The following is a 24047-nucleotide window of genomic DNA, read 5'->3' as shown; positions in this document are numbered from 1 at the left end:
CAACTTCCCAGTAGGTCACCCATCATGGGATTGCTCTAGCCCCCTTCTCGCTTAACTTCGGAGTTCCGATGGAACCCGAAGCCAATGAGCTCCCAAAAGGTCTCGTACTAGGTAGAGATGAGAATATACATATAAGGATCACTCCCCTGGGCGATGTGGGATGTCATAATAATTGTCATATCCCGGCCCGGGGCGGATCACTTCCCGGGCCCGCTCCACCACCGTAGCACGATATTGTCCGCTTTGGGCTTACCATTCCCTCACGGTTTTGTTTTTGGGAACTCACGAGCAACTTCCCAGTGGGTCACCCATCATGAGATTGCTCTAGCCCCATTCTCGCTTAACTTCGGAGTTCCTACGGAACCCGAAGCCAGTGAGCTCCCAAAAGGCCTCGTGTTAGGTAGGGATGGAAATATATATTTAAGGATCACTCCCCTGGGCGATGTGGGATGTTACAGAATCGCCTTCAATAAGATTCGAATCTAAAACCTCTCACTTATAAATTATAAGCGAAGAAAAATATCACTCGACTGGTAGTATTGAGTTACTCTCATATGATATTGAGATGATGCGTAAATAAATAGGAAAACTTTTTTAGGCTTTGCCTCAACATGATGCAGAAAGAGGTATTAGCCCAATCGAAATATAAAAAAAAGATACAGAACAACGAGGGAGGTTGACGTCTAAACTTCACTGCACAACGGAGTAACAAAGAAACTCTTAAAATAATTCGGCTAAAATCGACATATTTCATTGATATTTCTGATATTTCGGTTAAATATCGGAGAAACTCTTATAGTTTGGGACATTCTCTAAAGTTTCATTTTAAAATTTTCATCATTTCCATCGAAAGCAGAAATTTATATCAAAATCTCCATCAACACCGATAATTTAAACACTAGCTGCCACAAAGAAAAGAGAGCTTAATATAGCATTTGTTCTCAAAGACACAGATGAGGTGTTTCTTCCCTCTGCTGACAGTGCTCCTGCTGTTCTTCTCTAATGGTATATTAACATCTAATCTCTTCTTAATATCGGGTTCTTTCTCTATTTTTTGCATTTTCTAAATTGTTTTGCGATTCTGTGCACTTCGAGGAGAGGCATGAAACTGCTCGAATGCTCCTATCCCTGTTAAAAATGCTCGAAATATAAATGTCTTAGCCTGCACCACGACTATAATCAAAGTTTCATCAATGGTGGTTGCATGGATTACCATACATGTTGCTGCAAAGATTTAGAATAGCGTACTCGAGCTCCTCTGCCCGATTCCCCTTCTTCTAGTATCTCTTATGTCCGAAGAAATGGTTGCACCCAAACAACTCAAAAAAATAATCTTATTCGAGGATGCATAGCAAATGCAACAATGTTTTTGCACTAGACTAAGGGGAGGGGAGAGTTTGAACCCGGACGTAGTGGATTTAAGATAAAATCTTATTCACCAAGACAATCCACCGACTAGCTAACAAATGCAACAATTAAACTTCGTCAACAAACGCTTTGATCACTTCTTACCAGAAACTTCATCCGGGGTTTTGGTAGTCATCTGATCAACTGCATGAACTGTGTTCTGAAGCTCCTCCCATATGGCTTTGTACACCATCCTCTGCCTATTTACAGCCGACTGTCCCTCGAATGACGAGGAGACGACATCAATGACCACATGTCGGCCATCCCCACTCAGATCTTCTACGCTAACGGATTCAGCATTTAGATCCTCCTTGATCTTTTTCTTCATGGACTCTATGAGGGGGGAGTCGATGGAGCCAGCATTGCCCACGCTTGAGGATCGAGGACTGAATCTCCTCACACCACCATATTCCAGTCTCATATTCCTCCTGTTTTCATTGCTGATTGCTCTCTGGTGAAGCAATACCAACTGTGTTTTCCTTGGTTGAGAAAATAAGGATGGCAGAGCTCGACTAAGGGCGCAGGAGGCTGATAACACGTATGGACGCACCATCATTGACTTCACCGCCATTCTTCCCTTTCTACACTTCTACTTGAAACCCTAAATCTTTAAGCTACGTATGGTTGCACTCCGTTCTTATGCAAGAATTGGGCACCTGCACGAATATGATGGTGCAAATTAAAAGCGCTTATGAGCAGGCTTCCTACATAAGCATTCCCAAACAATCACCTTATAATCTGTTTCAAACTGCTTTTAGAATGCTTAAAAGCGCTTTAGAAAACAAACTAAAAGGGCTTCTTTTAACATTTGGCATAAGTGCTTTCAAGAGAAGCACTTCCAAACTGCCCTTAAACTACACAATCTCCAATAAGTTGCAAAAGGGTCCAAATTTTGGCTCGCTTTAAGTGCTTTTAAAATAACTAAAAGCGTTTTACTGAAATAATTTCTAGGTTCCAAAAGCACTTTCATCAACAGTGTTTGGAGTCATTTTAAATATGCTTCCAAACGAACCCTCTATCATTAGCTATAAGCCTGTACCAAATGAAAGTATCATTTACCATGTGTTGCTGAATCCTTCAACTAAATTCACACTAATCTTCAAAACTCACACTACCAAATCCAGTGATTAACCTAATTAACCATATTCAATTAAATCTTGAGTAAACCCAGAAAAAGCAATCCGCTATTGAAGCCGTAAAACAGTAAAATCAGAAGGAAATTCCACAGCAGAGGTTAAAAAATGTAAACTTTACAGCAATTCGTAGGTTTTATTTAAAAAGTCAGAGAAATTTACTTACCTCGCGGTTTGAATACGCTCGATGCGAGAGAGAGGTTGGGAGGAACAGAGCGGCAGAGCAAAGAAGAGGAAAGAAAGGGGAAATCGGTACGTTAGGGATTTTCAAGGGTAATTATGTAAAATTATAAAAAGAATAATGGAATATTTACTAGCAATTTGATCTGAGCTGTTTAATTTTCTTTAGGTACAAATCCGATGGTACATTCAATAACCACGTCATCTAAAAGATATGTTTTCACTTAGTACTACGGTGTAGTGATATTCCTTCACTTGTATGGGAGAGTTCTTAGATTCAATTCTCGCCACAGATGAATTTGAACCACATTATTGCTAGCCCATTATGAGGTTAAGCTCTCTTCCTTTTTCTCTCATATTATAAATAATATCGTTAGTTCAAAAAATAAAAAATAAAACAAAAACATATTCGTCCGCATATTTATTTCTTCTCGCGCCTCGGAGCGACTTCACCCTCCCAATTGCTTGGGTGATTCAATGCCCAAAAAACCCACAAAATCCTTTTCACCCTAAGCCCAACCAGTCGGGCTACAGAGGAGAGAAGAAGAGCCCGACTACTCAATCGGGCAACTATAGTCCAACCCATCGTCTGAAGCCATTTGACGTCAGCTGACCTCAATTACGTTATAATTTTTTTCCACCAAATGCATGCGCTTCATGTGAGCGTGAGTGGTCCCACATAATGCAGGCGGGGAAAAGGATTCTCGTTGGATTCTTTTCTTAGGGATCATAGAGATCTCGTGATCTTATCCGTTCATCGTATATCGTGCTGTCAGAAATCATTTCAAAATTAAAAAATTAAAAATAAATATAAATAGTACCTAACGAAAACTGACTACATGTAGCACAACATGCATTATTAGATTACAAAAAAAAAAAAAATGGCATCCAACGGTTCATATTAATTCTGTTAAAAAAAGTTTAAAAATCATAAAAAAAATACAAAAAAAAAAAAGAAAAAGAAAAAGTAAGAGAATATGAACCGTTATGTGACAGAGATGAGATTGTGATTTTGGAGAATAATACGTGACGTGATGAGATTGGTTAAAAATCCTATTTGAATTTATTTATTGAAAATAATGAATTTGAAGTCTTACATATTAATAACATCGTCTATTCATAATACTTAAATGACTGTAAGTGGTGGATTGACATGATGATTTGTGTCTTCCTTTTCAACCTCTTACCTCCCGAATTCAAATTTTTTTTCCACTCCTTTTAGTCTAAAATAACTATCGCTTGTGTCTAAAAATAATAATACATAAATGACTAATTTCACATAATGCTTCTATTAAAATAGGATAATGTTAAAGAGATTAAATTTTTTAACAAAATTATGTGTCACTAATTAGAAACAAGCACGTTAATAAACACTTAATTAAAACTACAACTACATCATTTAATTTGTAAATTTGGTATTCTTAACATTACCTATTACCATAATCTAAACATCATTTGACCGTTTTAAATGAATATTGGTGACTGAGATTGGAAGAGAAGAAAAATTGACAGAAATTGTTTTTTTAAACGTTTTACACATGTGCACCGCGATTGCACAAAATCCTCTGATTTGAAATATATGCCGACACACATAACAAATCTTTTCGAATTATATGTGCATTATTGGTGACATTTTTTCCATGTGTGGCAAATCATTTGTTACTTGCTATCTACCCGTTAGTCGAGGTGTCATTTGTTATTTGCTATCTACCCGTGGTAGTTAGGGTGTGCCCATACCACCAGAGTCATACTCAACATTCTCATACAACTGTAGATCACCCGACAATTGAACGCGAAAATTACACGAATGTACTCTTGACGGATCAGAGATACTAAATAATTCAAATTCAGAAATACAGACTTAGAGTTCATCACAAAAACTGGACAACTCCATAGTGATTGACACAATAGGTTTTAGTGATTTGCTTACTAGAAATAATGGGCCTCTTCCTCCTTATAAATAAGAGAACTTTAACGAAAAACTTCCGTTACTGTTTATTTTAACGAAAAATCACATTTTTATACTAAAAAGTCAATACTGGTATTATTCACTTTATCATTCATTTTATTCTTATCGTTAAAACTCAAAGTTTTCAAACCTCTTTCATTAGTTTTCGTTATAAATAATACACCTCTCCTCTCACAATCAGTTGAATTAACTCCGGTCAATTTTTCACGCGCAAGTTGGCACATCATTAATTTGAAGCGATTGATACAAATTACTCCACAAACATCAACGGTCAAAAATACATCTGGTAGGAGTAGCCCTAGCGTTTCCTAACCTACAAGACGGTCGATCTTCTTCTTCCTACATACACAGCGTATGGCTACTCCATTGAACACCAACTTTTTGAGCTCAAACTCGAGCAACGCGTGGGTCACTCACCCACCATTATTGTGGGCCCCACACCTACCCACGCTATCACGACACTGAAAAAGCTGAAGCAAAGGAAACTCAGAAGCCAATAAAGACGGAATAGGATCCTCTCCTGAGCTTAGGATGGGAATCCTCCTGCTCAGCCTATCTGGACTGTTTAAATTTAATCAAACGATTCCAAATAGGAAATTCTTTAAAAGTTATAATAATTACAACCGTTAGATTAAATTTGAACGGTTCAGATGAACTGATCAGAATATCCCCTTCTTGAGCTCAGGAGAGGATCCTCTTCTAATAAAGACCATGTCCCGTTGACCCCACCGTATGGCTAAGCTTCGCCCACGTATCGCCCCCCGATTGGGCGTTACCTAGATATCGAGGGCCCACAGGATAGACACCACACGCTGAATCCAAACGCACAAAAGGAGAGAGAAAGAGAGTCTTTGTGTGAGTGACAAGAGTGAGTGCTTTTTAAAATTTACGAAAACTATTACATTGCAGCAGATTTCGGTCATGGCATCGAAGCTCTGCGACTCTTGCCAATCGGCGAAGGCGACTCTGTTCTGCCGCGCCGACTCCGCCTTCCTCTGCGTCAACTGCGACTCCAAGATCCACGCGGCCAACAAGCTCGCCTCCCGCCACCCCCGCGTCTGGCTCTGCGAGGTCTGCGAGCAAGCTCCAGTTCACGTCACCTGCAAGGCCGACGACGCCGCCCTCTGCGTCACCTGTGACCGCGACATCCACTCCGCCAACCCTCTCAGCCGCCGCCACGAGCGAGTCCCTGTCACGCCGTTTTACGATTCCGTGAACTCAGCTGCAGACTCGGTCCCCGCCGTCAAATCTGTCGTCAACTTCCTCGACAACCGTTACTTATCTGACGTGGACGGCGAGACGGAAGTGAGCAGGGAGGAGGCCGAGGCCGCCTCGTGGCTGCTCCCGAACCCCAAGGCCATGGAGAATCCAGATCTGAACTCGGGGCAGTACTTGTTCCAGGAAATGGATCCGTATCTGGATCTGGACTACGGGCATGTGGATCCGAAACTTGAAGAAGCTCAGGAGCAGAACAGCTGCGGCGCGGACGGCGTCGTTCCGGTGCGGAGCAAGAACATGCAGCCTCTGCTAGTTAACGACCAGAGCTTCGAACTCGACTTTACCGCCGGCTCCAAGCCCTTCGTCTACGGCTACCACCACGCTCAGTGTCTGAGCCAGAGTGTAAGTCCTCTCAATTTTCTCCGTAACCAAACAGATCCTAAGAAAATTTTGCATTCAATCTCTGATCCTCTGCTTTGCGCCTCAGGTATCATCGTCGTCGATGGACATCAGCGTCGTGCCGGATAGCAACGCGGTGACCGACGCGTCGGATGCATACACCAAGTCACTGACCGCCGCTGTGGAGACATCGCAACTGGCGGTCCAGCTCTCGTCCGCGGATCGCGTGGCGAGGGTGCTGAGGTACAGAGAGAAGCGGAAGAACCGAAAGTTCGAGAAGACGATACGGTACGCTTCGAGAAAAGCGTACGCGGAAACTCGGCCGCGAATCAAAGGCAGGTTCGCGAAGCGCACGGAGGTGGAGATCGAAGCCGAGCGGATGTGCCGCTACGGCGTCGTTCCGTCGTTTTAGGTTAATAATGTAATTAACCGGTAATCAAGCTTTGTAATTTCGTTTTTGTTCCCGGGAAATCGGCTGTGGGTGTAAATATCGGTCGAGATCCGGTGTACTGTACGATCCATGGAATCTTGGCCGTCGATTTTGTACAAGTTTTTCTTCTGCAGTAGTGAAATTTTAATTTGGTATTGGGCCGTATCAAAATCTGGATTGCTACTGGTTTTGGTGATTAGCATTAGGATTAATTTACTATATTAGGGAACCATTAAACTATTAATTTACTATATTAGGGAACCTTAACTTGTTAAAGCCCACATGCTTTACTTATTTTATTGTTAATTATTTCTTTTGTTCATAGTGATTTCTGGGGTCTTCCATTAAGGTCGGAGAGCAGGTGAACGATGTTTTCTGGGTCCCATTTGATTGAGCCGTGAGAGACTCACCTACTTATTCTACGTAACATGTTACGTGACGATATTTCAAATTAATAAGTATTATAAAAATAAAAATTAAAGTTATCGTATTATTGGTTTGAAATAATGTAACAGTGTTGAAAAATGTATAAGCAAATGTCTAGGCTTTGATTTTTCTTGATCTTATCATCTCAAGTAAGGCGGAAGTTCCGCATGCATTCCTTCAACGACCCAATTATGTAATTAAAGAGTTAAGGTTTCATCTTAAGGTTTCTCTTATTTCTCTGATATGGGGTTCATACTTTCAAGATTATATCCTGATCACGTCTATCTTTTCTTGATCCCACCTAATGAGTCTTTGATTGACCAGTAATGTGATCCACGTTCGGGCTAAAGAAACTTAGGCCTCATTTGACACACTGTGAAGAACACCGGATAAGACTATTTTATACGAATCCGATGTTTGAAGCACTTTCGTATTAAATAGTCACCAGATAAATAAGCGGGCCCATATCTTTATTAGTACGCTCCATGGCGTACTAACAATCCACTCCAAAAGCCATGTATAATTAATCGAGCTCAAAATAAACTAAACACCAATCCAAAACCAAACCTCGCATCATCATCATCCTGCTCTTCGTGATGCCCGTTGCTGAATTAGTAGAACAATATTTCATACAACGAGAGTCTATAATCTATATATCCATTCAACAGGAGTACTGTGAGTATATATTATTCAACAGTGAGTCTATATATTTATTCAAACTTATTTTATTAAAATGAAAAATACATTTCTGTACAGTCTACGGTTTTGTTGAGTTTTTGTTTTTGTTTTTTTTATTTTTTATTTTTATTACCACTCAGTAGATTGTAGACTGTTATATATAGAACACTGAAGAAAATTAATTCCTAATGATACCTGATTGTTCAAGGTATAAACATGCCCGCCTTGGTAAATTGGTAATGACACCTGAACGAAATTGGGTATGATACAGCTAATTTCAACAGTGAACTCACTTTTTCATTCCTTGCGTGTTAGATACGTCAGAAATGAAAAGATATAAATCATTTTGCATCAATTCCTAATAAGTAAACACGCCAATAGAGCTAAATTAAGAGTAGATGAGTTGGATAGAGAAGGAAATCAAATTGGCAATTTTAGTTTTGTTTAGTCTCAACAGTCATTTGAACTTAAGGATAGAATAAGAGTTGAGAACTAAACGGGAGATTAACCGCATACATAAATTAGGCCTGTTTGCTTGGAAGTGTTTCCACCACATTTTTCTTCCTTTTGCACGTCCTTATTCATTCCTATCTTTTGAATTGAACGAATCAAACGAGAATCAAAAGTTTTTAAGTAAATAGAGTGCGCCGAAGGAGAAAAACGGGGAGCGGATGTTACTTCCCGAAAAGAAGACCTAACATTTCAAACAGTTATATAACAAAAGAAACACTAGATTTACAGAAAACATAACGAGAAACACTTTACATACACATTGACATTTTTCTGCTACACTTACCAAGTTCTATGCTAGAGGCTGATGACATGTAATACATATTAACAGCCCGATAAGTTTCGATTTTGGGTCTCTATCCTTGTTACAGTACATTGCTACCACAGGTTTTTCTAAAACTATACCGAAATTTATTGCAACCCCGCCTACCAATCTGGAGCTCTGGTAGGAATCCAAGCACTTTGCGTCGCAAAAAGGTGGTTAGCCAGAATTGCTTCGTGAGGAACCCCCTTGGTTAGCCAGGAAACGCACCACAACGCACGTGATGTTATCTGCACTCCCCCTCTGATATGCTTCCTGCATTAGCCTCTCCGCTGCCTGCTTTGGGTCCTGAATTGGTTTGATCATTGCGACGGCCTCCTGGAAAAGAAAATGAATGATCAGTTGCCATACCAAGCCATCAAGACAGTTTACTAATTGTGACAAAACCGTATAATCCCAGGAAAGGAAGGAAGAGAACGCCACTGCCACTGCAGTTGGCAGTCCCACATCAGTGGGGCAAGTCAACAAGGGTGACTTTAAATATGATTACCGTACTCTAACTAATACTGAGGCATTTTGTAGTAAAACCCCACACTTGACGGATTAAGCAAGTGGTAAAGTTGGGATAGTATCGGTGTTGTTAGAGTGCCCCCCGGGCCCGTCGATCTAAGAAATTTCAACATGGTATCAGAGCCCACGATTATGGGCCCATGCAAGCCAAAGGCTTGTCACTAGGAAGCGTAACTAATACTGAGGCATTTTGTAGTAAAACCCCACACTTGACGGATTAAGCAAGTGGTAAAGTTGGGATAGTATCGGTGTTGTTAGAGTGCCCCCCGGGCCCGTCGATCTAAGAAATTTCAACATGGTATTAGAGCCCACGATTATGGGCCCATGCAAGCCAAAGGCTTGTCACTAGGAAGCGTGAGCTTGGAAACAAGCTTGGACTAAGAGTCAACCTCTGAGTTCTTAAGAGGCACTTCCTGAAAAGATTGAAAATAAGTCTGGACTCCATTGGAATTTGGAGCCAACCTCTGAGTTTCAATTGCCGATGTGTGGATCTCCACGTGTGAACCACTAAATGGGGTTACACGTGAGGGGGTGTGTTGGCAATCCCACATCGGTGGGGGAAGTCAACAAGGGTGGCTTTAAATATGATTACCCTACTCTAACTAATACCGATGCCTTTTGTGGTAAAACCCCACACCTGACTGATTGGGTAGGTGGTGAAGTTGGGGACAGTATCGGTGTCGCTAGAGTGGGGGCCCCTGGACCCGTCGATCTAAAAAATTTCAACAACCACATCGAGTAGTTAAGTAGTCAAATGCTGAACAATAATATTTTGGCTTTTGAAGGCATGCTGCCATTCACCTGCACTATCAAGTGCATGGACAACAAGTACAGAACAGTAAATAAAAAGAAAAGTCAGGGGCAAACCTCATTGGTGACAACATCCCAGAGTCCATCACTTGCAAGGATAAGGAACTCAAGAGAGTTGTCAATCTTTTCCTCCTGCCAAAATAAAGCAAGTTAAACAGATATGATGAAAAGCATCAGACAAGTATTATATACTAATAATATATACATATATATATATATGTATATATGGGTTACAATCTGGAGACACGCATTTGACACCCATTTTGTAGGGCCCACTTTATACTGTATTTTAATAATCCGAACCACCATATGTATGTGCATCAATATATTGACTATTAAATATCAACACAAGGGACCAAACCTGGATTTCTGGATCAGCAACAACATACTGCTTCAACAGCCTATCACCAAATGCACGAGAAACAGCAAGAACACCTCCAACCCTCCAAGTTCCTATTGTTACAACCTCCGTTGTCAAGAACACATTCATATGCGATTTCATGAGAAATCTTAAAACAATGATAAACCTTACCAGCCCACATTACAAATCCTCCTGCATCCTCAATCCGTTGCCGCTCATCAGTCTGGTCTGGCTTGTGATCTCTTGAAGCAGCTATAGCTGCAGGATACAACAGAATAATATTAAAGACCATGAAACATGTTAACACTATAGAAATAGACCAATGATCCACAAAAATCTCTATAAGCATTAAGTAACAGAACCCTATATCCTTTTAGGTCGAATCATTTTCTTCCATACAGAGCTAAGATATTGGCGGTCAAAATTTCTCTCTCCATACAGTGGTTATCCAATCTCACCAAACAATAGACACAGGACACAAAAGTCCCTTTACCCTGGAAATTGTAGACTTTGGTACAATTATTATGCTAAAACACAATGGAAGTGGGGAAGTGCAAAGGCTTACCATTCCCACCCCTGCATATCACAGCTCTGGAATCCCCAACATTTGCAACAAGCAAACGGTCACCAACTAGGATCGCAGTAGAAGCAGTTGACCCAGCATCTCTATTCTGATTATTTTCTGATTTCAGAAATTCAGAGTCGGTATGGCTGTAAGCATCAGCTGCAGGAACAGGGAAATATTAGTTCTGAATACTGTTATTTACTTCCAAAATAGAAAATTGTAAAGCATTAATTAGAAGCAACCATAACGTTTCAGGTTACTAGTAAGAAGACAAACCTATAGCAGATTTGGTGTCAGAGATAAATTTTGGATGACTGATCAAATTACTGAAAAGATTTTGCTTGACATACTCAGCTGCACGTGCACCTCCATGGCCTAATTCAATGAAAACACAGCATTTCCATGTTACCTGTCTTCTTATTTCCAAAGGTATGCTATGCAAGTATATGATGATCAATCTTCGTGTTTTCAGAGGTATGCATATATATGATGATAGATGTATACACATATACTAAAACCATATGAATATATATATCTTCTCTGTGTGAGAGTATGGTTATGGACAAATGTACTTACGAACTTCTAATCACCAACCAGCCATTAGCACATCAACCATGACCGACAAAATAACAGCAACAAGAAAATAATAGAAAGAATGATTACACAGACAGTCAAACCAGATGGAAACACAACCGAACTGCTGTTCCATGAGATAAGATTCAAGTCTGATTAGCAATTGAAAGTGAATTAAGCGTGTAGAGCTTTAAGTATCCCAAATTAGAGCCCTAGAGGTTCATCTTGTCAGAGATGACCATGACAGTGTGGTAAAGAAGATATTCCACTGTCCAGCTAGAATAGCTCGAACCCCAAGACCAAACTGGCAAGTGGATCAAGGGTGAGATCTCAATTATGAGGCAAAGTAAAATCCAGTAAGCATTTGTAACGACAAATGATCATACAACTACAATATTATTCAGTTATCAAATAATAAACCAAAGAAAACGAATGAAGATTATACCAAAAATAGAAGGATGGAAATTAACAGAGATCAAATACATATCCACACACCCACATGCATCTGCCTAATTGTGTATACATCCCATCCTAAGCATGATATTATTTACACTTATCAATGTGTGTGCATGGGCATGCATGTGTGTGTAGAAAGAGTGAGAGAGAGATGTATATACCATCGAAAACTCCAAAAAGACCAACTACTTCTCCCTCGACACCATCAATTCTTGTCTCATAAAAGTCTTCCATAGAAGATCTTTTCCCTGGAGAGCTTGCATATCCATAGCTGAACTTTCCATTCTGACTGTAGCCACGTTTAACAACACACTTAGTGAGACAAATCCCAAATCATGGTTGAAAATTCTATGTAACAGAAACAGTGTTGAATTAAAAGGGAATATCATTATCCAATTCCAATCTCACATTAAAGAACCAAATTTCAGGGATCAACGCATGGAGGGAAATAACCGACTCTTGAGCAAAATTGGATATAAGCTCCAAGTTTCCCATAGGAGTTCCATTCTTGTACACACACTAACACGTGGAGAAATAAGCTGACAAATAAACACAACTCTCTAGCAAAATTGGATGTAAGCTCCATGTTTCCCATGAGTTTCATTCTCACAAACGCACACGTGGAGGTAAAGAAAAAAACGGCTATTATGCGCACAATCATAACGCCAATGGAAAGCTTGTTTCTGCTTGTCCACAATCACAATATTCCAGAGAATACCGTTCCGAAGATCCAGCATACGCAAATCATAAAAATTAATTTGCACAACCTTAAGGTTTGTCTGTGACGAACACGACAAGCCGTAATTAGGCAGATGTACAAACAAGGGCACATCCCGACATGAAAAAACATATATTTCAAGTTTCTTCGATCATGCATGTCATATCATTTTCCTCTCTTGTTTTTGTCAAACATCTTTAAATGATTGGTGAATAAACTCTATCACCCTTTGCCTGAACTATCCAGTTAATGTCAAGATATATCACACACTTCAGAACTAGTGGAGCATCCAAATCATCAACACCAAGACCAGGAAAACAACATAGGTCATCTCACGAAGGCATACAATATACACATCATACCATCCAAATCACACGCCAAAACTTCCTTCAAAATTAGAATGCATACATTCGATATGACATAAACCCCAAATAGAGAACTGCTTCCTGGACAGCTAAAAAATGACTTAATAAATGTACCAATGAATCACAAATCACAATAATTACACAAAACAAAACACAAAATCTAAGACCTCCCCATCACGAATGCGAAAATAGAAAGAAAATATGACATATGAATCATGATTTATCTCACATGCTTACCAAACACAACAAAATACAAATAAAAATCAACAAATAAATCAAACAAATTGCACCAAAACAAATTACAGCAATCCATGGAAATAAAAGGTAAAAAATTTAGATCCAAACAAAAAATTGATGAAGTGGAAAAGTGAAAGACCTGAGGCCGCCACCGCTAACGGGTGGATCATCAGCTTGGACCTGGGTCGAAGGTGACAAAACCGAATTGAGATAACCCATCTTCTTCTTCTCGCTCGAATTCTCAAATTCCCCACTTCCTGTTTCTTTGAAAGTAATAAAATACTGAAGAAAAACAGCTCCAGCAATTGCTATATATAGAATTAAACGACCAATTGTTTCCACGTCAAATGATAATTAGCACAAATCACTCGAGGATCATATCTGAAATCATAAATTCTCAGAATTTAACCTGCAAATCACGCCAGAAATCAAAATTAAAAAAAAAAGACACCCAAAATTTCTCAGATATTAAGAAATTAAATTAAATTTGATTAAAGACCCAAATCACGGATCTTGATGTTCGTCAATGTAAAGTGTAAAGGAAACACCTTGGAAAATGAATGCGAAATTTTAGAGAGAGAGAGAGAGAGAACCTGAAGAGAAATGAAATGAAGGTGTCATGGATGGAGGAAGCGAGAAGTGACAGAGAGGTACAAATTTAGAGAGAGAAAATAAAGGGGAGGGAAGAAAAGGACGACGAGAGTGATGAGAGACGAGCCAAAGCGGATTCTCTCTCTCCTCTTCTATTTTTGGTTTCAGTTTTTTTGCAAACGCAAGCAGAGGAGGAGAGAACAAGCGATAATCATCACGGGAAATTATAGGAATAGTCCTCGACTTTAATTTAAAGGGAATTAATGAAAATGATTTAAGCATTTTGAGTTTTAATGATAAGAACAAAATAAGTGATACAATTAATAGTATTATAATTGATTTTTTAGTATAAAATTATGGTTTTTCGTTAAAGTGAACAATACTGATAGTTTTTCGTTAAAGTTCTCTTAATTTAATTAGAGTAATGAACACTCAACTAAAAAATTTCGAGCATTTATCTTTTAATTCATTATAAATGAGTTATTTTTTGTCAATTTCGTTAAAATTTCAGTCAAAATAAGTATTGTGTCATGTTAGTGAGGCTGAACCAAAGCACAAATATAGAAAACTAAATAAGAAAATTATAATAAGTGTCTCTCAACTTTAACTTATTGGAGAAATCGTTTCTTAACTTTAGTCCAATTAGAGCAGTGGTTTCTCAACTTTAGCCCAATTATAACGATGGTCATCCAAGAATGACTCATTTTGATGGAAGTTCTGATGAAGTTGGCCAAAAGGATCATAGTTCCATATTTTAATGAGTTAAGGAGCCAATAATCATGAATTTTTACTTGAAGGACCTTTGCTTGAAGTTAAAGTTTAGGGACATTACTATAATTTTCTATAATGATTATTGGTTATTAAAAAAAATTGAGGAAAGAAAAAAAAAATGCAAAGTTCATGAAATTAATAATTTTGGTGATTAAAAATGAAATTAAGATAAATAATAAGGGATTAGTTTTGTTTTGATTTTCTTTTAAATAGATAACTGGTGACAAATCACGATTATCTATCCTTTTTGGAGGTCAGGAAAACTCACATAAACATTTCAACCTTCCTCTAACCAGAAGTTGAACTTCTACAATAACAGTAAATTTCGAATTCAAAACCTCCAGTTTTTAACTTGGAAGAAAGTCTCAGTTAGTTTTGTTTGTTGGGTTCGTCCGAAAAAATGGAACGAGTCATACGAGTCGCCTTCTGCATGAAGCGAGCTTACACGTGGAGGCTTGACAAAGAGTCAAATATAATACGAAAAATGAAATGAATATAAATAGAAATTCAAATGCAAATGTTGTGACTTTCGTTTTGGGTCATTTTCTTTTGAATTTTAGTGATTTTTTGCTTGCTTGTTGGAGTGGTTTTAGGGTTTTTATTTTTTATTTTTTTGAAAACTAGGGTTTTCTGTTATTTGCATCAGTAAAAGTTGACTTCTTTTTGGCGAATCAAATTATTACATTTTATGTTTAAAAGAGAAATTTTGAGAATGTTGTCGTACTATGGTAGTTTTTATATAAGGTGAAATAAGTGTGAGTAGAGTAATACTAATGAGAGGAGTCAACAATTGGGCACTGGTTTCCTTTGGACTTAGAAAACGTGCGGCGATGAGTCTGAATTTGGTGAATCGATTGGTCGCTCCTCTAGTTGAAGTAACGTGCCCCTTTTTCGTTGCTTAGGTTTTACCTTTGGAATACCCCAAAGAGGAATTTTGCTATATAGAAAGGAATTCTGTGAAATATTTCTTATGTCTCCCGCCTAACGCATTTTGACGCGCAGTGATACTTGATTGACGACTAAAATACATATAGGTCTCGTGTTTTATATTTTACGAATGACGTGATCTAGAAAGTGTTTCGATACAACTTTTTCTCTTATGTTTACTGCATAATTTAACATGCATGAAAACTTTTTATTCACATTAACTATTTTACAAAATTTATCCCGCATTGGAAAAAAAATCCCTTACTTTTGAAATGAATACGATAGTTTTATTGCATAAACTCAATGAGATAACATATCTTGGTTGAGAACATCTCGAATAACATCTTGGTTGAAAACCCCTTATGATTGTTCTATATTTATTTTATAAACCAATTTACAAGGAAAAATAAGGCAAATTGGTGATTACAAAAAGGTCCAAAGTTTGCCATCCAAGTCAAACCTCAATTAACACATGCATAAAACAACCAACACTAATTTAATTAAGTTAATATTATATGCTTAAAATCTTAAAATTGAAGGTAATTATACTAATAGTTTTAGCTAGTCTAAGTAGTAAGTATCTAAACAAATCATATGTGCCAATTTTCTTTTGAATTTTTTGTTTTTTTTTTTTTTTTGAAGAGGGACAACTGGTGGCAAGTCATGGTTATCCACCTCTTTTGGAGGTCAGAAAGACTCATAGAGACATTTCAGCATCTCCTTGGGCACAAATCATATGTGCCAATTTTCTTTTGAATTGTTTTATGAGAATTTGAGGAGTTAAACCAAATATTGAAAGATGGAAAAAAATTTCATTTATGATTAATGGATTTTCATCCAAAATGGTTAATGAGATTGCTATAACTCCTTATTTTAGGTTCTGATAATAAAAAACGGTAGAAGTGGTCCATCCACTGTAAATTATTAAGGTCTTTTTGTGAAAAATCTTTCAATATCCATGTTAAATTGTTACGTGAATGACCTTGTGACTCCCCTTTTGAGGTATTTTTGTCAAACCAACCCCTATACTTAACGAAAATATTGACAAATTTTTTACGGAAGGAAAAAATAGTTTATGGTGGACAAGCATAAAGATTAGTTCTATCAATTTTCATTGTTAGATACCAAAATGAGGAGTTATGACAATTTTAAGAACTATTTTGACTAAAAAACCTTAATTAGAAGAACGAGATACATCTTCTCAGAATCTTTACGAAAAGAAAAATACTGACTTAGCAGTGAGTGCGTAAGATGATGAGTAGAAGTAGGTTGGAGATTTTTACACCAAGAAAAATATTTTATTAAAAATTTATTTACAAAATGAGTAAAAAAGAATATAAATTTTAAGACAATAAGCAAATATAACCTAATAATTTCTTGATGTTTTGTCCAAATGTCATGCATTACAACTGTAAGGCTGCATGAATCACAACTTATTTTCTAAATTTAATTATTTGTCTTAATTGTAACCTGCTCTAATTTTTAAGCAAAAACCCAACATTGGATCTTAATAAATATTAAAAACACCAGCCGACCAAAAAGAAACATTAAAAACACCTTAATCATGTACTTGTTACTAATAAAACTTGTATTAAAAAAGATTGGAAGATCCCCTTTCCAACTACATGGATTACCTATCCATAAAATCCGAAAAATCCCAAATGAACGAGGACAAAAATATGATGCTACATAACATTGTATCATGCTCCAAAGGCGTGAAACATTGAATTCACCGACAGAAACTAGCGGGTTGCTCTTTCTGACTCTACAGAAATTCTACTATGCTCTGATATATTTAGAACTTAAGAAATATTCAAACTACTTTCAGTCTTGTAAAGTGGTTCTTTTTATCCTACTAGCAATGGCAGCTCGACATGTATTAACAAGTCAAACCGCTCAATATGTATCAACAACTAAGAGTCACACATTAGCAATGACGAGTAGTTGCCCACGAGCGGTGACGAGGAATTTCCGACACGCGCATGGGCCGACTATCTCTAGAAAGATCGTTATCGTATTTTTCAAACTTGTCAATGCAAACGATAATTCACGTTCCCTCACACATCATTCATGAAAATAAATTGTATTTGACGATGGACAGGTCATTCTCAAATCTCAACGAACGAGAGCTATAAAATCTTCTAATCTTATCTGGTTCTCCTTGGTTCCCTTGCGACAAGGGCACGACGCTGAGGCTACGGCCGGTGGCCGGTACGTGCGGCCACGGTCCATCGTGTTCGTTGAACAACTTCTTCGGGTTCTCGAGGGTCGGGAAAGATCGCATAGACAAGAAGAAAAGAGAGAAAAGTGGTTTCGAGGTTACTGCTCGAAAAGTAAAGCTTAAAGCAAAATAATCGATCTCACTGACAAATTTACCGCTCGGTAACTATTTCACTTTTCATTTCGAGTGTGAAGTACTCCTTACAGTATATACAATTTCGGAACTGTAACGAAACAGGCAAGAATTAAATTCGACGAAACTTGAATAAGACTACACCTAATCTCAAAAATCAGATGAGCTGCGGTTTTTTTCCATCTTGTGCATAAGTCTAGACATACAAACAAACGTAGTTTCTGGAATTTTGCCGTTAAAATGAATGATTAACGATGAAACGACGTCTAATGTAAACTTATGAACCTCGGGCGTAACTGCCATGCGTATAAGCATTTCCGTCCACACCTCTGGGGCCAACTTTATAGCTTGACGGAGATACCGAAACCCATTTACAACCCTCATGACCATGGTGTGTGCCTGCAGAAACAAAAGTAAATTGGATAAGCAATCTCACTATACAAGATAATACTGCATGCTTCCGGATCCACTTGCTTGTTATTTTTTTGTCAACTATGGCAGAGTAAACGTGAAATTTATATACCAACCTCTGACTCAAGTGAGCCTCCGGATTCAGGCTTCTCATCGAACATACGACCAACAACTTCATCCTCAAGAAAAGCATCAGCTGCAGCAAGTATATCCCGAACAAGGAATACACGCACCCTCTCACCCTTCTTAGAGAGAATGAAGTGGAAAAGATCTTCAGTGGCGGCAACAACTGAATGCATGTCAAACGATTTACTTCTCAACGGATTTGGAGTGCTCCCTGCAGAATTTGGGGACTCCTCAGCACTCTCGGAAGCCTGTTCAGATATTGCTGCAATCTGGAACAACATATAGATCCTGATTAACACATTGAAAGTAGAAAGAAATGCAAATACTTGACTAATTAATATTGTAGTAAACGGAATAATAAGTTGTTATGCACAAATACAGGTATGCTTTAGGCAACCTACCAGGCGTTCTAGCCTATTCCACCTTATCGATCCATCGTTGCGTATAAGAAGTTGTCTTAAAATTCTTCTCATATCAGGATTTGGGTCAGCCAGAAGTCTTCCAATCACAAAAGGATATGAACTCTCAATAACTTTGAAATTAGGATCAAGGACTTTGGCGGTGCCTTCTAGTGATCCCAGTGCTCTTATTACCAGGGCATAGTCGGGAGGAAGAGAGAAATTAAATTCGTACATAACATCGTAGAGTTGGTCCATTACTCCCTGGAATCCATTGCAAAGGTCAGATCTAAGGAGATACTTAATTCTTCCATAAATTGTGGTGTCTTAATAACCTTATGCTGATTTCCATAATGAAACACTTGAGATAACTACCAAGTATGCTCATAGGATAGATAAAAGGAGTGGAAGCACAAACCTGGAAATCTTGAGACTGTCTAGTCCGGTCGCTAAAGGATGCTTGCAATGCATCCGAAACTAATTGTATATCAACCACTTCAGGAAGGAATCCCAATGAAAGAAAGTCATTTGCCAAACCCAGGGAGTCTCGATTAACAAAATGCACAAGCTGAAAGATACAGAAACTTATCAAATAAAACAACCATAAGTCAATTTGCCAAAATATTTAGCAAAATCATACAAAAAAGAACAAGCACAAAACCGATTAACAGAACGAAAAACTACTCATGAGGCAACCAAATACAAACTCCTGTTGTTTTTGGGTGTCCAAAGAAACTCATCAAAGGTGATAAAATATTTATACATACCAGTAATCTGAAAACTATCAAAGACGATAAAATCCAAGCATAACAAAGCAATGTATGAAGCTATATAATTCCTTTAGAGTCAACAAGAAGTATCACTGCAATCTAAACACTAAAAAATTCAAGAAATGAGGTGGGTAAAGAAAACTGGACCACCAAGAAGTGTTAAACGTTCATAAGTTGATAACAAAGCTAGCTCAACAAAAGGTAGCTGCCACTCAGCCCATCTTCCCAACCTCCCATGCAATGCAATAGTTTGGTTAACATCAGTACAAGGCATCAGATGGAGGTGAAAAATGGCCATGAAAAGCTTAATACTAACAAAAGGCCATAAATGCATGCTTAAAAATTCTACTTTGAAAAAAAAAAAAAAAAAACTTAAGCCACGCACATGAATGTTTTGGACTTGTGCCCCAAGAAGATAATTATTCGATGGTTCTTACCACTTGAATAAGTCCCACACGATAATGTCGAGGAATTTCACCCATCATTCCAAAATCAAAATATGCAAGAGCACCAGTATCAGTAGCAACAAGGTTACCCGGATGTGGGTCAGCATGGAAAAATCCCACCTCAAGCAATTGTCTCAAAGAGCAGTATAATCCCTATAAGGAAAGATAAAATGGATGAGATATTTTAACAACACAGCCAAATTACGTGCAGTACTAGTACATAAGGACAACTTGTAAGCCCAAGCAGTCCCAATAAGCTATTGGACCAACCCTCTAATTACCATTTATCATATTCTTTAACTTACAAGTGAAGTTCATTTTGTTTCATGTTATGTTATTACTATCGAATATATGACTATAGTTGGTTCCAAAACGGTTAAAAGTTCACATGTCTAACATGTGACTTTCTAAGGAGTTTGGATGGCATTAATAGAGAAGCATCTGCAAGGGCAGGCTAAGATTTTTCCAGTTTTGCTATAGCCTAGAGTAGAAGACTTCAAGAGTAAAATTAGTTAGTTTTGCCTAAGTAAGCACTATTAAACCAAATCTGATCCGACTTTCCTATGGTGTTTGAATCTATAAACTTCATAATTAGCCGTTCAAAATTCAATTACTAAACTCTCTTCGCTAATCTGTCGCCCTACACTTTATCTTTTCCTTCTATAAACTAACAAGTGCGAATACACTAGATGTTGAGCGATTCCCTCCAAATACCTGGTCAATTAATCCTTTTCTGTTCAAACCAGCCTTCTCTAGGCCAATTTCATCTGTAAGCTTAATTCCATCAATCCACTCCATTGTAAGCACACCCCTACGGGTAAAATCCCAATATATTTTTGGAACTTTTATACAGTTCGCCTCATTATGTTTAAGACTTTTTCCAGCTGTAGGCTTTCGACCGGTCTTTTTCCCATCACCTGTCGATCACAAAGAAAAAATCTACTCATATAACAGCTCACTTTGTAGAGAATTAACATAAACAGGACATGATGAATTCTCCTATAAAGCCAGTCCAATACATTTTGTCCATCCAGCATGGCACACTAATTTTATGGCATGCATACTAGCTCCAACAAATGAGCTAAAGCACCAACTTATAGAACAATTAATTCTTATAACTGAAAATTCAAACGAACTTATTTAATTTTTTATCCATGTCTCTTTTCTAGAAAGAAAAAAAAATCCATGGCAAAATAAGTAAAATATAAGCGTTTCAAAGCACACATGAAGATATTGCTATTAAAAATTTTAAATGGGCTGACATGGCATGTATTTAACACAAGTTAAAAATCCTACACGAGAGTATGAGGAGATCATCATATATAATGAAAGTGGGATTCACATAAGAGGCAGAACTATTGTGGAATGACTTCCGTATCTAATACAGTGCACTCGTTAGTCATTACAAACGTACAAAAACTTACTTGGGTCTGAACCATAGAGAGAGGCAAAACGGTCAGCATTCTTTGCCTCTCGGATGTAATCAATTTCATCAAACATATGCCTCACCTGTAGAGAGAGGGGGGGAAATCACACACAAATCTATGTTTAGGCATTAGATAAGATTCAGAAGTTTAATTTCATCTACAAAATGGAGACATAGAGAAATGATAAAATGCATTCTACATGAGATGAAATCCACAACGCACCATCTCATTCACAGCCACTAGTAGATCTTTGCGGGCCTTGGCAAAACGCTTTAACTGTCCCCCAATCATATTGAACAACAAGGCGTCAAGGGTCAATACAAGTGACATACCCGGCCTTTGTACTTTAACTGCTACCAGCTCCCCAGAGTGCAAGTGAGCTGCAAAACTTGAAACAACAAAATAAACAAAATAAACATTTCCTGAATGGTTCTCACAAGTACGTATTTATTTTGTTGAACATCCATGGGAGACGTGCCACTAAATCAAAGGAAAAAAAATTTCCCACCAAGAAGAAGAGCATGACATTAAAATGGAGCTCTCTAACCTTTATAGACCTGCCCTAGGGATGCTGCTGCAATAGGCTCTGGGCTGATGTCGGCAAAAAGTTTTGAAATGGGGGCACCTAGCTGAGATTCAATAGATTTAATTGCAACACGCGTTGGAAATGGGGGTATTTGATCCTGTTAGGAAAGGGTTCGATAATGAATAAGTAAAGAGATCTATAATACCAAGGGCTATAACCTTCAATCACATAACCATTATCATAGGTGCCTGTGTGAGAAAGAAGCTAAACCTGTAACTTAACAAGCTCTTGGCAGTATATAGTTGGCAGTATGTCTGGTCTGGTGCTCAAAGCCTGCCCGAGCTGTGAATTCAAAGTTCAAACATAATTGGATAAACTAGGTACATCTTGCATTGCACAATTAGAAAGAAACTGAATGACATAACATAAGATTACATTCATTAGACATTAACCTCTCAATCGGGGAAAGAAAAGGTATCTTGAAAATTTCAAAACAAAGAAAGTGGCTTACCTTGATGTAGAAAGGTCCCAAGCGAATTAGAGTTTCACGAAACTGCAAGATCACATTAACCATTTCAGATATATATCTAACTTTAGGATCATAAAAGGAGAATTACGTACATCTATCTACACACCAGCATCACTAAATCAATGCAGAAGTAAAAGCACATGCAACACCATATCATGTAAAATATATAAATAAATGTATCCTGTCAATTACCTTGACGGCACGTTTCTTTATGTCATGGACAAAGAATTGCCAGATCGTGAGCTTCACCACATGAAATGAAATAATTGCAGCTCTATACAATGCCAAAAAGGGACCAAAACGGTAGACAACAGAAATACTTTTGGAGCCTGCATCAAGAGCGTGCCCGAATTCACTTTCTAGTGATTCCTTCCTCAACTTTGCATACTCTGCAGATGCCATTTCACCATGCACACTGGTGGAAATACTGCATGAACCGATGAACACGAAGCATTTCAGATTTCAAACAAGAGAACACAAAACAAATGCCTTGAATTCCCAACACACAAATACTCATAAACTTACGAATTCCGTTGTAACAATTGATGCGGAAACAATTTTTCTTGCTTCCATCTAATTTCAACATAGTTATTGTAACCCAATGGTATGCATTTTCGAATTACGGTCTCCACGTTTTTTTCATGGCGTAAAGCTGCACAAAAAACCCAATACGTAGAATTACTCATAGCTTAATCCCCGAATGTAACAATCACAGCTAACTTATTGATCCAATTACGTAACCTAAGTGAGCAAATTCGTTATAATTAACCAAACAAATCGAGAAATTAGGAAATAAGAAATTGGATTGGGTTACGGCAAGTGCGATTTTCTTCCCACATTTTCTCAGGAACCAAACAGACAATAAGTAAAATCTAGACGCGGGAAAACGGGGTGATCGTGCGAGCGGTGCTTACTTTGGGTTAGCAGAGTGACATGGCGGTGGCGCTTGAGCGCGGCAAAGACATTCCTCATCGGCGGGGAAAATACAGTGGAGCAAAAGCTCACGAAGCCATCACAGATTTTATAGATTTGCAAACTGCACCGCAAGTGTTTGTAGTATTGCTCCAGTGGAACGGAAACCAGAGAGAGATTGCTTTGAGAGCGAGAAAGCTGCCACGTTTAACAGTGAACTCGACACCTCTTACGGACACCTAAACGGTAAACCGCCTATTCGGCTTTTTGGTTTTCTTTTCTTTGGTCCGTTTAAGGTGTTGATTTGGATTTGGAGATGATGATTCTGAAAATATACAAACTTGAGGTTTTAATTTGTTTACGTTTTCAAATCGGATCAATTTATGCATTATAATGTTTGATTTTTATTAAATTATGATGTTTGGTCATGCGATAAATGTAAAAGCTCGTTTGTAAATATACGCAATACAACAATGTATGAAGTGTGTCATTTACTACTATAGTCTGATGATACTTATTTTCATTTGAAAGTAAGAGTTTTTAAGTTTGAATTTCGAAAATATATATAGATGTACTTAGGAAAAAGTCTTACA

The 24047-nt window shown here is 38.0% G+C and overlaps 4 protein-coding genes across 5 annotated transcripts; 1 reads left to right on the top strand and 3 right to left on the bottom strand.

Moving 5' to 3' along the window:
* Positions 1-1317: 1317 nt before the first annotated feature.
* On the bottom strand, positions 1318-2836 carry LOC137718248 (protein BOLA4, chloroplastic/mitochondrial). The gene is made up of 2 exons (XM_068457763.2): positions 2707-2836; positions 1318-2063 (listed from the first exon to the last, which is right to left on the bottom strand). Exon 2 carries the CDS (start codon positions 1976-1978, stop codon positions 1502-1504), a length of 477 nt encoding a protein of 158 aa, XP_068313864.2. The 5' UTR covers positions 1979-2063; positions 2707-2836; the 3' UTR covers positions 1318-1501.
* A 2698-nt stretch (positions 2837-5534) lies between these two features.
* LOC137717944 (zinc finger protein CONSTANS-LIKE 4) lies at positions 5535-6907 on the top strand. The gene is made up of 2 exons (XM_068457454.2): positions 5535-6309; positions 6395-6907. Exons 1-2 carry the CDS (start codon positions 5611-5613, stop codon positions 6716-6718), a joined length of 1023 nt encoding a protein of 340 aa, XP_068313555.2. The 5' UTR covers positions 5535-5610; the 3' UTR covers positions 6719-6907.
* A 1667-nt stretch (positions 6908-8574) lies between these two features.
* On the bottom strand, positions 8575-14084 carry LOC137717723 (putative protein phosphatase 2C 59). The gene is made up of 9 exons (XM_068457180.2): positions 13861-14084; positions 13407-13676; positions 12109-12236; positions 11195-11293; positions 10919-11077; positions 10525-10611; positions 10354-10445; positions 10050-10124; positions 8575-8990 (listed from the first exon to the last, which is right to left on the bottom strand). The coding sequence occupies exons 2-9, from the start codon at positions 13484-13486 to the stop codon at positions 8832-8834; spliced, it is 879 nt and encodes a 292-aa protein (XP_068313281.1). The 5' UTR covers positions 13487-13676; positions 13861-14084; the 3' UTR covers positions 8575-8831.
* Positions 14085-17927: 3843 nt separating this feature from the next.
* Positions 17928-23810, bottom strand: LOC137718351 (uncharacterized). 2 transcript variants are annotated; one of them, XM_068457880.2, is made up of 14 exons: positions 23457-23810; positions 23068-23194; positions 22735-22969; positions 22525-22566; positions 22284-22355; positions 22035-22170; positions 21710-21867; positions 21485-21569; positions 20775-20977; positions 20052-20213; positions 19263-19412; positions 18848-19108; positions 18437-18715; positions 17928-18308 (listed from the first exon to the last, which is right to left on the bottom strand). In XM_068457880.2, the coding sequence occupies exons 1-14, from the start codon at positions 23512-23514 to the stop codon at positions 18060-18062; spliced, it is 2217 nt and encodes a 738-aa protein (XP_068313981.2). In that variant the 5' UTR covers positions 23515-23810; the 3' UTR covers positions 17928-18059. The 2 variants fall into 2 exon arrangements, with proteins under 2 accessions (XP_068313981.2, XP_088555241.1); XM_088699115.1 differs by lacking the exon at positions 18848-19108 and having other exon boundaries at positions 23457-23781.
* Positions 23811-24047: the final 237 nt, after the last annotated feature.

This window comes from Pyrus communis, chromosome 8, assembly GCF_041283825.1.
Source record: "Pyrus communis isolate YQ-2024b chromosome 8, ASM4128382v1, whole genome shotgun sequence".
In the NCBI taxonomy this organism is placed as follows: domain Eukaryota; kingdom Viridiplantae; phylum Streptophyta; class Magnoliopsida; order Rosales; family Rosaceae; genus Pyrus; species Pyrus communis.
Note: the sequence above shows the minus strand (reverse complement) of the source record. Positions and strands in the feature narration are given on the sequence as shown.

Bases quoted from the DNA above. Each gene is read 5' to 3' on its own strand.
- LOC137718248 (XM_068457763.2), bottom strand. From the start codon at position 1,978: ATGGCGGTGAAGTCAATGATGGTGCGTCCATACGTGTTATCAGCCTCC.
- LOC137717944 (XM_068457454.2), top strand. From the start codon at position 5,611: ATGGCATCGAAGCTCTGCGACTCTTGCCAATCGGCGAAGGCGACTCTG. The intron at 6,310-6,394 runs GTAAGTCCTCTC...TTTGCGCCTCAG, and splicing joins CTCAGTGTCTGAGCCAGAGT to GTATCATCGTCGTCGATGGA.
- LOC137717723 (XM_068457180.2), bottom strand. From the start codon at position 13,486: ATGGGTTATCTCAATTCGGTTTTGTCACCTTCGACCCAGGTCCAAGCT. The intron at 11,294-12,108 runs GTATATACATCT...TCATTGAATTAG, and splicing joins TCTTTTTGGAGTTTTCGATG to GCCATGGAGGTGCACGTGCA. The intron at 11,078-11,194 runs GTTTGTCTTCTT...CTGTTCCTGCAG, and splicing joins TGACACCAAATCTGCTATAG to CTGATGCTTACAGCCATACC.
- LOC137718351 (XM_068457880.2), bottom strand. From the start codon at position 23,514: ATGAGGAATGTCTTTGCCGCGCTCAAGCGCCACCGCCATGTCACTCTG. The intron at 21,868-22,034 runs GTTAGAGAGCTC...CAAGTTTTGCAG, and splicing joins CCTAGGGCAGGTCTATAAAG to CTCACTTGCACTCTGGGGAG. The intron at 20,214-20,774 runs GTATTTGGAGGG...CTTTCCTTATAG, and splicing joins GAAAAGGATTAATTGACCAG to GGATTATACTGCTCTTTGAG.